Genomic DNA, 13,850 nt, shown 5'->3' with positions numbered 1-13,850 from the left:
ATTTTACAATTCATGAAATCTGAAATAAATAATGGTTTTACAAGATTTTAAGTGGTTTTTAATTAATTATTTCAGAATTTTATTCATGCTTTTATCTTTTCTCAACAATATATGATTAAATGTCCATATCACTCAAACAAAATTATAAATTGATTATCAATTTATAAATTGATACAAAATTTATAAATTTATGATATTGTTTATAATCAATTTACCAATTTTCAGAGTGCTTAATTTAAATTGACATAATTTGATTAAAATCATGAATACCTGAAATAAAAAATGGTTTTTGCAGGTTTTACGCTCGGTTTTAAGTTCATCACGCATACAATTACCAACGACACAAGGTATGTTCCCCATCGATCTCTTAAACAAAAAAAATAAATAGTATGCATGCTTCTGTTGATTTTAATTAATTATTACAGATTTTACATCATGCTTTTAATTAAATAAGCTGTTAAATGATTTTAATCTATACTTTCAGATTTTATTAGTTTATAAAAGAGAGAAAAAACCCACCTTTTTATTGTCAGCAGTTGCATCAACAGAGTCATCCATCCCACAATATGATCGAAACCCATAATTCAATTTCTGCATATACAATAACCCAGAAAACCCACACAAATTAACCCCAAAAAAAAAGTATATGCAGACAACAATAAACCCTTTTATAATTGTAATTACCCAATTGAAAATAAACAAAGGAAAATAAATGAAGGTTTCAAGAGGGATTCACCAAAATAAATGAAGGCTTCAAGAGGAAAACATGTGATTCAAATTGTTATACTCAACAGCAACCAAGATTACCTTAGATAAATAACAATTATCTAAAATTCCACTCTTTGTTGATAGTGGAATACACTAAAGAAGATTGAATTATCACACCTCACAGTCCTTGACCTTTATTTAATCTTTCAACCTTTCTTCCTAGGCCATTAGTTGGGATATTAACCAGTCCATAATCAATATACATCGCGTGCATTCAATTTTATATATAAAATAAAAACTGAACTAAACAAATTTTTAATAATCAAAATTCATGAATTATAATAGTCATGTATATAACATGAATTAATAATAGTCATTTATATAACACAAAATATAACTCTGGTATGCGTGAGTTATTGGATTTGGCATAGGTAACTCTTTCACGATGTCAACCTTTCTTCCTAGGCCATTACTTTGACTATCGCATACTGTCTCATTCAAGTAGAAGTTGTTAAAAAGAGATTGGTGAAATTGCAACTTAAAAGATAAACGGGAACGAACTGATCTCAGTTCATGAGCAAATAACAAAGTTTGGCCAAATATGTGACCATTGAAAAATTTGGACAAAGCCAAATTTTTTCCACAAAAATCAAACCAAACATTAACCTCATGGGAATTCACAGCAGAACAACTATGAAGCTATATTCATATTCACTTCTGAGGGCATAAGAGTTTGGGGGATTTGCCCGAAAATGGTAACTACCACAATTCAACCAACTACAAGCAGAACACCACTTTTCTGGCTCAAATTTGAACCACACACAATCCCCAGCAAAAAAAACAAATTTTCCACTAATGAACACTTTAATTATTAGTGAAGCAACAATAAATCCTTAAACTAAACCCTAAATATCCAACAATTTCCACAAATTAAAACCAAAAAAGAAGGTCCCAAAAAAAAAGCCAACATGCTTAACCTCACAAAATTAAAATAAAGGTAAATTAAATGATTCTGCAGTTAAATCAAGATATGCATATACAAATCGGCAAAGGTATGAACCTGACAAGTGATACTGCATATGTTTATACTAATGGAAAATTTGGTAATATTAATCAAACCTTTGGCCGATTTTCTTTTATTAATCCCACCTACGACATATTTTTTAATAATCCCACCTTTACTACCCGACGACTTTTATTGGGCTTAAGTGGCCGGTAATCGGTGAAAAAGTCAACGAGATGGTGATGAATTGATGATGATGACTGAATATATCGAGAGAGAGTACTGCCATGTAGAGAAATAATGCCGCTTACAACAGTTTTATGACATGTTGGGCCCAATAAAAGTTGTTGGGTAATAAATGTGGGATTATTAAAAAATATGTCGTAGGTGGGCTTAATAAAAGAAAATCGGTCAAAGGTTGGATTAATATTACCAAATTTTCCTATACTAATTTTGTATGAACTAATGCAGGTTACCCACAACAACACCAAAATCAAAGAAAAACTATGTAATTCAACTAACATCAACTTATGACATGTTTTGTTAATTTTGCAATTTTAAAATGACATTTTACACAAAATCAAGCTAAACAAATCAATCCAAATCTGTCCAAAATAACAAACAATCCCACAAACCACTCAATTACCACAAATCAATGACCTTAAAAAAGATCCCAAACAACACTAATCATATAAACAATGGAACAAACAGAATCATTTCAGAATTAAAATTCACTCTTATTTTATACTATAGGTTCCCAAGTATTCTCCAAATTCCCCACCCTTCCCAAAACATGTTACCCACAACAACACCAATATCAAAGAAAAAACTACTTAATTCAACTAACATCAACTAATAAATCAACTTATGACATGTTTTGTTAATTTTGCTTTTTAAAAATGGCATTTTACACACACTCAATAGAGCTAAACAAATTAACAAATCTAAAGCTAAACAAATCAATCGAAATCAGTCTAAATTAACAAACAATCCCACTAACCACTCAACCAGAAATCAATGACCTTAAAAAAAATCCCAAACAATAGTAGTCATATAAATCATGGAACAATTAGAATCATTTCAGAATTAAAAAACCATCATCTATAACTCCAAAATAGCAATAATGAACAAAACCAAAAAATAGACATGAGTAAAATGAATGCCTTTTTTAAGCGAATTCAGAGCTCCCGCAGCACTGGTCGCAGCAACCTGATGTCCTTCACTCCCCTCCTCGGCGCGCGCCTCGCCCATCGCCTTGACTGGCGCCTCGCCTAGCAACTATGCACCTTCTTCCGCAATCCATGACATGAAACCCAAAATTCCAAAAATAACTAATTAAGATGTTTTGCAACAATTAAGATGCAACAATTTATTAAGATGTTTGACACGAAACCCAATATTCCAAAAATAACCCCAACTAAAATTAATTATGCAACAATAAATTCTTAAACTAAACCCTAAATAACCAACAATTTACACAAATCAATGTTTTGCATGAAGTAAAATCCGATTAAAAACCCAAAAACATAATTCGAACTCACCATATGCTCACCATTTCTGCAAAATCTCCTTTTGTTTTACTGTGTATTCGGCGATGCAGGGAGATCCAATCGTCTGCGAGCTCGAAAAGAGGTGAGGGAGGAGTGAATAATCGCCTGTGAGATAGAAAAGAGGTGAGGGAGAGGAGTTGCGATGCAGCGAGACCCAAGAGTTTCTCGCCGCCATTTTTTTTCTTCAGATATGAGGAGAGATGAAGGGAGAGAACAGTGAGAAATATGAGAGAGGAGATAGAAACGAGGTGAGGGATCTAGAGAGATCCAAAGACCAAAGTTAATCTCCTCCGTATTTTAACTAAAGTTGTTTTGTGTTAAAAATCATAAAATGAATTTTTTAAATCTATTTTATTTTAATTAAATAAATCTACATAAAATCTACAAAAATTAATTTTAAAAATTAATTAGTGAGTAAATTTTATTATCCACCTTCCAGTATACATCATCGATTTATTTAATTTCTTCTGTATATGAAATTATTAATTTAGCGGAACCAATAATTAATCAAAAATGAAGCGGAGAACTAATAACAATTCAGTTTGCAAAACTGGAAGAATAATTTGGAAAATAACCCTTCACTTGGTTATTTTGTTACAATAAAAACCGATGATGTATGCTGGATGGTGGATAATGAAATTTAGTCACTAATTAATTTTATTTTTCTGCAAATTTTTGGATTATTTTCTGAATTCATGAGTAAATTGATTATTTCTGATTTTTTGAATTTTTCTGAATTTTTCCGAGTTCGATCAAAAGTGGAGACGCATCAAGGAGAAGAATCAACAATCCGGGAAAAATATCTACGAAAGAAGAAATTAAGAGTAATATGATGCAAATTTTAAACTGTTTTAGTTGTATTTACTTTTTAGTATTGAATTTGAGTAAATTTTGTTCATTTCTTATTTTAAGGAAAATCGCCATAAATTATGTAATTTGGTCTGGTTTCTGACAATATATTCATCTATAATTTTAGTTTGTGTATAATCTCGCACGCATCGCGTGCATAAAATACTAGTAGTCCAAGATGTCAAGTGAAGCTCACATTTAACAGAGATTGTGAAAGAGAATGGGTCCACTTAGGTTAAAGAAAGCCCATAAGTAGAAGAAAAGCCAACTAAAACAAGCATTACGTGAGAAATGCTAGTCCAAGGAAGGAAACCCACTAAAAAAATGGAGTTAAGTACTTTCCTTTAAAAGAAGCAGCGTATCAATAAGCTACCTTCGAGCTTCGAGATTGTCGGCAAAATTATAGATAGTTGGGTATAAACAGAGCTGTTCCTATAAAATCGGAGAGGGGTTATCCAAGCAGTAGAGGAGATCAACGAGATGCTGAAATTTCGGATCCCGATCTTAGCAATTAGGTTCCTTGTTGTTCACGCACTTGGAGTATATAAATATACTTCCCCTGCTCTGTTTAGGAGGAGGATATACACAAAAACCTAGCCGAAAATCACACAAAGAGCAAGGGAATTTGACTGAGTCGTAATTGGGCAATTAGTGAAGAGAAGATAGCCATTGGAGGAAAGCTTAGTCTCAATTCCAAGGTTGAACAAGGTCGACGGTGAATCGCAGGGTCGAAGCCGAGGTTCTTTCGGATGTTCTTGGGAGTATACTTAATAAGTCTTCTTCTTACCCAATTGTTCATATTACTACTTATTTGAAGTACTTTGTTAATTTGATAAGATACTTTGATTGAAATATTGGTATTATTATTGATTCATGGTTATGATATTTTTCAATTTAATGATTATTTGAATTTTGCTTGTTCTTGATTATTAATTTTGCAATTTGACGTTGATTGTTATCTTTCAAGTGTTGGGTTGTGAATTATTTCTGTCTATACAATTTGGCTTAGTTTAAATCGTATAGTGAAGTAGTCCCTAATTTAGGTTGAGTCTGCGATTATGGTTTGGCTTATATTAGAGAGCAATATCAATCTAAATAATCTTTCATTTATGTGATTAGATTAGTTAGGACTAATGAGGACTAATGAGGAATAATCTTTCATTTATGTGATTAGATTAATGCTTCCAATTCTAATTCATACAAGTTGCGATCATATTTGTGTTAATTAGATTGGTTTAGAGTCAATTTCGGCTTCGCTCAATTTTGATTTCAAGTAAGGGAGATATGGAGTCTTTGTTATCTTAGGCTCTACAGTTAGTCTAGTTGTTAAAATGATTAATTTCCTAGGGTTGATTGATTAATATTATCAATAGTTTAAATAGATTCGGTCAAGTTTGTTGTCACTTGTAAATTGTAGTTTAGTATTAGTTTTAATATTAACAAATAACAATTTCATAAACCCCCATAACCGTAAGTATGTAAATACGTAAATAGCGAGCGTAAATATTGTGTATATATTGTATATATATAATACTTCTTTATAGTTTTAAATTTTGAGTTTAGGAAGTTAAAAATCTCCCAATTGGATCGACCCTTTCTTACCCTTTTACTACTTGTTAATAATTTTTTTTTGAAGGTCTAAGATAGGTTTTTAATTTAATACGGTAAATGACTCGTATCAAATTTTGGCGCCGTTGCCGGGGAGATTATTATTCTAAAGTTATAAGTTTAGCTAATAATATGTTTATACTTTGGAGTAGTTTATCTGTATACTTATATGTGTAAATAACTAAACTAATACTCTGTAGTACGCAAATTCAGCACTACTACTCTTATTTTTGATGTCTGTAGTCAGTTTATTCAGTTAAAATTGCATAAATGGTAGCCTAGACATGTGTGGCTTCTGTACGAGTCCATTAGAAGTTTGTGCAATGAGACTAACATGTAATTTTGGTAGCTGCAGTAGATAATGAATGAAATTAATCAGTATACTTATTTTTTTTTTTTTTAGCCCTATAGCAATAATTCTTTTCTATGTTTTGTATACTTAATGATTTTATAAGAACCTAACTACTAGTTTAAGGCCGAAATGGTTTACTTAAAAATTAAATGCAGTAAGGCTATTCATGTCCTCTATTCTTTGTATGCATTATTCTAGCTTTTAATAGTTAGATATGTTCATACGATGTATATGATGTTATAAGTAGTCTGAATTGTGAAAGTGATCAGTACATAAAATTATTTAATCTTGTACGAGTATTATTACCCCTATTTTCCATATGCATTGTTTAAGGAATCTCTATGAGTGGTTTCTAAATGTAAGACTAACATAGAGGACAAATGTGAAAGAAAAAAAACAAAGAGAAAAGGGTCTTATATTATTGGAGATTGATTGCTTGTTTACTTTGGCCAACAATGATTTCGTGTTTCCTTATATTTTTTTTTTTGCAAGCAAGTTCTGTTATTTAATTTTACATTTGATAGTGCGTATCGTAACATCAGAGAAATGCCAACGACTTAAAAACCATGTTTAACCATTTATGTGAGTTACACTTGTTATTAACCCATAACCAATTCTTTTGTAAAATTTGGCTAGGAGTATTTTGGTATGTCCAACAACTTATATTTGGTGCATCTTGCTAATTGGTGTCCTGGTCAGTTATTTAATTGGACTTCGAGTGAATTTTAACTATGTATATATTGCCAGTTACTTGTTGAAATCTAGAATTTGTTAGTGTTTTGATAACTCAGATTCTCTTGAGCTTAAACATATGTCTAATAGTATAAGATCAGTAGTTAATTAATCTAATAAATATGCACTACATTGTTAATCATGTCCCTAATTAACTAGTAGTTTACTTTTCAGGTGCATGAGTGGTGGCACACCTAATCCTAAACTCAAGCGAATCAGGAAATATATTGATTCGGTAAACGTCATAAGTCAAGAGAGATTAATCCACGCTTTTCAAATTGATCAACCAGAAGAAGTCAAACCAGAGGAAGTTGAATCAACAGAAGATAGTCTAGAAGGAGCAAAAATGGGTGAAAGAACCTTGAAGGAGATGGCAGCCCCAAATACGGGCGATGATCGTCTCTGCATTGTGTTTCCAGAGTTGGACAAACCCCTCAAACTGAATTCAGGTTTCTTTAATCTTCTTCACAAATACTATGGGAAGTCAGGTGAGAATCCTCATCGACATTTAAAAGAGTTTAAGGTTGTTTGTTCTTCTATGAATCTTGAAGGAATTGAACAAGATCATATTAGACTGCATGCTTTTCCTTTTTCTTTGCAAGATGTGGCTAAAGATTGGTTGTATGATCTTCCTGCTGGATCAATTACGACTTGGAATGTTATGGCATCAACTTTTTTAGGAAAGTACTTTCCAGCAAGTCTAATTGGATCCATCAGGAAGGAGATATGTGGCATTAGGCAGCATGATAATGAGTCCTTGTATGAGTATTGGGAACGTTTTAAGAGATTGTGTTCCTCCTGTCCCCAACATCAGATTAGTGACCAACTATTAATTCAATACTTTTATGAAGGCCTATTGCCTACTGATAGGGGTATGATAGATGCTTCGAGTGGGGGGGCACTAGTGGATAAAACACCAACCCAAGTTAGGCTTTAATTTCTAATATGGCTCAGAACACCCGACAACATGGTACTAGAAATGATGTTAAAAGAGTAAATGGAGTTGATTTAAGTGGTATTCAGAATCAATTAAAAGAAAATGCTCAACAAATTGCTACTTTAACTACTCTTGTGTCTAAAATTGTTGCTAGTAATGAGTCTAAAGCTAGAGTGTGTGGAATTTGTTGTAATGAGTCTCATCCTACTGATAAATGTCCTGACTTGCATTCTGAGGATGTGAATGCTATAGGTGGTTATTCTGGTCAAGGAAAATATGATCCTTACTCACAAACTTATAATGAAGGTTGGAAAGACCACCCTAACCTAAGGTATGGAAATAGACCACAACTTCCACAATCTAATCAACCAAGGCAATACGGTCAACAAAATCCACCACCCCAATCTGGTCCTTCATTAGAAGACTTAGTTAAGCAACTAACAAATCAAATAGGGCAAGTCCATAACCAAGGTGTTGAGTATCAAAAGAAAACTGACACGCGCCTTCCTCACATAGACACTCAAATAGGTCAGATTTGCACTTCTCTAAGTAATCTTGAAACTCAACTTTCAGGTAAACTTCCATCACAAACAATCCCTAATCCCAATGGTCATGTTAAAGCTGTCACACTTAGGAGTGGTAAAGTGTTAACTGAACCTAAGATGAAAAGTCGTGAAGTTGAAAAAGAGATAGAAGTCAATCCTAAAGTTGGATCAGGGGAAAGAGTGGAAAGTGAGGGTATTGGGAAGGAAACTGAAAAAGAAAATGCAGGGAAGGGTAAAACTGAAAATAATTTTGTTGTTCCTCGCTTTAAAGATTTGCCCCCTTTCCCTTCTCGCTTTGCTAATGCTAAGAAAGAGAGTCTTGACAATGAAATTCTATAAACTTTTAGGAAAATTGAAGTCAATATTCACCTTCTTGATGCTATTAAACAGGTACCTCGTTATGCAAAGTTTCTTAAGGAACTTTGTACTAACAAAAGACAGTTTTGTCCTTCTGAAAAGGTAAGTATGGGGGAAAATATTTCAGCTATTATTCAAAGGAAGCTTCCCCCTAAGTGTAAAGATCCTGGCATGTTTTGTATTCCTTGCAAAATTGGTGATTCTAAGTTTGAAAGGTGTATGTTAGATTTAGGAGCCTCCATTAACGTTATGCCGAAATCTGTTTATGATACTTAAAATGTGGGTTCTTTGTCTAAAACTGATATTGTTATTCAGTTAGCTGATAGATCTAACGCATTTCCAATAGGAGTTTTAGAAGATGTACTTGTGCAAGTGAATGAATTGGTATTTCCTGCTGATTTTTATGTTCTTGTTATGGGTGATAGAAGCGATAGTGTTCCACTGTTGTTAGGTAGACCATTCCTAAAAACTTCTAAGACTAAAATTGATGTTCATGCGGATAACTTAACTATGGAATTTGAGGGGGAAATGATTAAATTTAATATTTTTGATGCTATGAGATACCCAAGTGATATCAATAATGTCAGTTCTATAGATACTTTTGATGCTTTTGATTGGATGGCTCAGGAGGAGGCTTTTAGAGCTTTGTAACCACCGGTTTTAAAGGCTCTTAAATGGCTTTTAAATGGCTGTTTAAAGCTTTTGTAACCACCGATTTTTAGCTTATTGTTTAGGCTATTTATAGCCAGCTTGTTGAATGGAATAAAAAACCAATTTTGAAGAATAAACACTTGTTTTCAGTTTACTTTGAATTATTGATTATAATTCAACCTTTTCTTTGTTTTGGACGTATTTCCTACTCAAAGGTGAGTCAATCGGTCTTGCCTTTCAATCACGTTTGACGAGCTATAGGTCTAGCTTGTTAATCAACTATCCTTACTCATACAACGAGTTTTTAAACTTGTATCATTTGTGGTATCAGAGCTGCTGTTCGTGATTCTTACGAGATAAAATGGATTTTGACGATCCTGACTTTCTACAACATCTCCAAGAAGCCTTGAAGAACGTTCGAGATGCGGGATTTTGAAGGCATCCTAGACGTGATCCACTACGGGTTGTGGAGGAATTCAAAGTCACGGAACTTCCTGTTTGTTGGTGGAACATATCCGAAGCTTATATGAAATGGGAGCGCAAGATAGAGTGAATGTTCGATTTCAAGGACATTGATGATGAGAAGCGTTGTAAGTATTCCATATTGAAGCTAGGACGAGGAGCTTCATTGTGGTTCGAAGGACTGACATCCAAGAGAATTCGTGATGGGAAGGAGAAAATCACCTCTTGGGAGTCTTTGAAATGTAAGCAACGTAAAAGGTATGTGGCAACAACTTATAGAATAACGACTTATCGTAAAATTGTTGAATTGAGGCAAGGGAAAATGAGTGTGGCTGAATATATTGATGAGTTTGAAAAGTTGTCCTTAGTGGGGGAAATTGAGGAGATTGAGGAACAAAAACTGTCTAGATTTTTAAGGGGTTTAAACTACAATATTGCCAATACCGTAGACCTTTATCCATATTCTGATTTTGATACTCTTTGTGGACTTTGTTTAAAATTGGAAAACCAAGGGAAAGCAAAATATGGGGGAGGGTCAAGTATGGATGGTGTTGTGGGCAAAATTACCATGCCTTCGTGCACCAATGAAGATGTGACACCTGGCACGTATTGCGCCCCCTAAGCAGAAATCATGCAAAGTCTACTCCGGGGCATGAGTATTAATCTAGGTATCTACAATGTATGTATTTAAGTATGTATAAATGTACGTATAAAACCTATACCTGGAAAAGGGCTTAATTAGTATGTATCCCAAGTGAATTACTAAGCACAATAGGCCCAAATAGCCCACTATTGCTACAAGGGATCAGAGAATTGTAAGGAGAAAGGACACGTGTCCTTCTCCCATTCCCCAGCCAATCATGTAAGGGGAATATTAGGTCATTCCCACAAAAACCTAGTACTATAAATATTCCCACTTCCCTAGAAAAAGGGGTCACAATCAATACATTCTAGGGCAATTGTTGCTCTGCCTTCTCTCTACTTTCTCTCTATATAAAAATACAATCTTGTTTAATCTTTAAAAGTTACCAAGAAACCTCCAAGGTATCTCACCGGAAAAACCCCACAACATTTGGCGTCGTCTGTGGGGAGGTACGGTAACATGGAAGATCAACGACAGGACAACGATGCTGGGCGGCCTACGCGCGTAAAGCGACCACCCCTCGAAAGAGAAATGCCGACTGAACATCATACGCCGGCCACAAGAATCACTGAAGATGCCGCGCGTACATTTGCGGCCGGGCACACCCCTCGTCACACTGCCGAGGTAGAGGTGCTCAGCGAGGAGGACGACCAGGCCAATCGCACCCCTCCTGGAGGACACCTGGATCCTCGGGTGGATACGGTAATAGAGGAGAACCCTGATATGCCTGTCTCTGTGGGTGCTCTTCGGGCTATTTTGGCTGAGTTCCAAGCTGATGTGGGGAAGACAGTTAATGCTGAGGTACAGAAGAGTATGCTGATTTACACCACTGCTGTGGCTGCAAATCATGAGAGGCCGGCAAGCAATAGGCCAACACTTTCTTTGCGCCCCCCAAATGTCTGGACCAGGCTGACAGGCGAGGACCTAAGGAGACAGCCGCCAACAAGTCAGCCCAATCAGGCAATGTCTTACCTACCACGCCGAATGCCACGGCGGCTGATCGGAGAAACGTCCCGAGGACGTGAGCAGCCACGCGCAGAGCAGTTGCCCGACTCTGAGTCTGAACTTTCTGACACTGGGTCAACCCCCGTCATGCCGGATAGACCTCTCCCTCATCCAACTTATACGCATCTGAGCCAGGCACGTCCAGGGGCCACCCGTCCAACCCGTCAAACTCGCGGACGCGAGTCCTCCCAGCGGCTACCCTACTCCAGGCGTCAAGACCCTGTATATCACATTCAGGAGGGGGTGTCCAACATGGCCCTAGGGCACACCACCCCTTTTGCAGACTCCATCATGAGAGCCCCGAGGGAACCCAAAGTCAAGCCGCCCAACATTGATGCTTACGATGGTACCACAGATCCGGACATGCACCTCTTGGTTTACCGGCATCACATGTATGTCCAAGGAACAACTGACTCAACCTGGTGTAAGTATTTTCCGGGCACACTCAAAGGAGTAGCCTCTAAGTGGTTCGAGAGACTTCCAGCCGGAACTATTCGCTCTTTTTCGGAGCTCGAGCTATTGTTCTCTACTCGGTTCATGGCTCACAAGGAAGAGAAGAAGACGAGCATGCATCTGAGTAGGATTCAGCAAGGGAAGGACGAGTCCCTGAGGAGTTATGTGAAGAGATTCAATCTAGAGGCAGGGCAAATTCCGGATTTTCCAGATGGTGTTGCATTCGATAACTTCATTCGAGGGCTTAAAAAGGGCTCTTTCAAGTTTGATCTGGTAAAGAAAAGCGTCCGAACAATGGCAGAAGTGCTGGATGAGGCGGAGGCCTTCATTCATGCAACAGAGATTTGCAGCGTCCCGAAAGACCCCAGAGGAAGTGATACCGCCGAGCTAGCGGCAAAAAAGGAGAAATTTGAAAAGAAGAACCGGCCTAACGGGACGTGGGCTATTGCAAAAGAATCAGACAGGGCCCCCGGAGCGGCAGGTCAGAAACGGCCCAGAACTTATGATCGGGAGCGATTCGAGTATAACACAGACATGTACACAATCCTGATGGACGTCGGGTCCAAATATGACATTGATCGTCCATTTCCCATGAAGTCACCACCAGAAAGTAGGGACCCCAAACTGTACTGTCACTTTCACAGTGACATTGGGCATGACACCAATGAATGTAAGAGCTTGAAAAGGGCATTGGACGGCCTAGCCACCAAGGGGTTCTTAAAAAGTTATATCAGCAGGAACACGGGAGGTTCTGGCAAACCCTTCTACAAGAAAAACAAATCCCCTCCCTCGGAGGAAGATGGGAATCGTACCGACCCAGAGTGCGTGGCAGTCATCTCAGGAGGATTGGCCGCCGGCGGGCCGACCACGAGGGGCCAGAAGGATTATGCCAAGCGATTGGGGCAAGTGATGCTGTCCGGCAAGGCCACAGTTGACCCGTTTCCAAAAGTTGAAATCGGCGAGGCCGACCGTGGGAAAATCTCCACCCCGCATGACGATCCTTTGGTAATTGAGTTAAAAGTTGCTAACCTAAGGGTTAGGCGTATTTTGGTTGATACAGGAAGTTCGTCGGACATAATTAGTCTAGAGTGCTTGAATCGGCTGCAACATGATCCCTCAAAAATTGAGAAAATCCACTATCCCATTATAGGCTTCGGAGGTAGTGTCATCCACCCAGTCGGCATAATTACCCTTCCTCTGAGGATGGGAAATAAAAAGGAATCTCGGCAAATGGATGTCCGTTTTCTCATAGTGAAAGATCTGACGGCATATAACATCATCTTGGGGCGTCCCACGTTGAACAGGGCAAAGGCTGTCATTGTGACTCATCTGATGCTTCTTAAGTTCATTTGTGACGATGGGAGCGTCAGCACTATACATGGTGACCAGCAACAAGCTAGAGATTGCTACCTAACCACCTTGAGTCCAGAAGCATGGGGGACGGGTGAAGAGAAAGGGACGTCGAGCAACAAACGAAAATGTGGCGACACGCAACCCAAGGTCGTCAAAGAAACATTAACTATCTCAGCAGGGCACATGGAAGAGAGACGCCCAGAGCCTGTTGGGGCCCATTTCAATGTGGTTTTAAACACAGACAAACCTGACAGAGTAGTGCCCATCGGGATTTCTCCTGACGACCCGCTGGCGGCAGAGTTGGTCCACCTTTTGAGAGAATTTGAAGATATCTTTGCTTTCACGGTGGACGAAATGCCGGGTATTGACCCTGCTGTGGCCGTCCATAAGTTGAATGTGGACCCAAACTTTAAACCGGTTCGTCAGAAGAAAAGGAACCATGGGGAAGATAGAAATCAGGCGGCAGCCGCGGAAATACAGAAGTTGATGGAGGCTGGGTTCGTCAGGCCTAGTCAGTACCCCGACTGGGTTGCTAACGTGGTCCTCGTCAAAAAACCTAATGGTACCTGGAGAATGTGTGTTGATTACACCAACCTCAATAAGGCATGTCCAAAGGACAGTTTCCCATTGCCCAAGATTGAC

General features: G+C 37.5%; 2 protein-coding genes and 1 non-coding gene across 5 annotated transcripts in view; 1 reads left to right on the top strand and 2 right to left on the bottom strand.

Moving 5' to 3' along the window:
* Nucleotides 1-2,869: 2,869 nt before the first annotated feature.
* Nucleotides 2,870-13,850, bottom strand: part of LOC110775782 (uncharacterized) — a 30,445-nt gene continuing 19,464 nt past the window's right edge. For 2 of the 3 annotated variants that reach the window (XR_008932302.1, XR_008932303.1), the window contains one exon: nt 2,876-3,366. The gene's annotated coding sequence lies outside the window, so the exon portion shown is untranslated. Of the gene's footprint in view, nt 3,367-13,850 lie in introns of all 3 variants that reach the window. The other variant, XR_008932304.1, reaches the window with a different exon arrangement.
* On the top strand, nt 4,749-7,739 carry LOC130472273 (uncharacterized). Its single transcript, XM_056842810.1, has 2 exons — nt 4,749-4,884; nt 6,977-7,739. Exon 2 carries the CDS (start codon nt 6,981-6,983, stop codon nt 7,737-7,739), a length of 759 nt encoding a protein of 252 aa, XP_056698788.1. The 5' UTR covers nt 4,749-4,884; nt 6,977-6,980.
* Nucleotides 7,511-7,619, bottom strand: LOC130460361 (small nucleolar RNA R71). Its single transcript, XR_008920247.1, has one exon. It is a non-coding gene; the product is annotated as a small nucleolar RNA R71 (small nucleolar RNA).

Source organism: Spinacia oleracea, chromosome 4, assembly GCF_020520425.1.
Source record: "Spinacia oleracea cultivar Varoflay chromosome 4, BTI_SOV_V1, whole genome shotgun sequence".
Lineage (NCBI taxonomy): Eukaryota > Viridiplantae > Streptophyta > Magnoliopsida > Caryophyllales > Amaranthaceae > Spinacia > Spinacia oleracea.
This window is presented reverse-complemented; position numbering and strand designations above follow the sequence as displayed.

Excerpts from the sequence above, each read along its gene's own strand:
- LOC130472273 (XM_056842810.1), top strand. The coding sequence starts at position 6,981 with ATGAGTGGTGGCACACCTAATCCTAAACTCAAGCGAATCAGGAAATAT.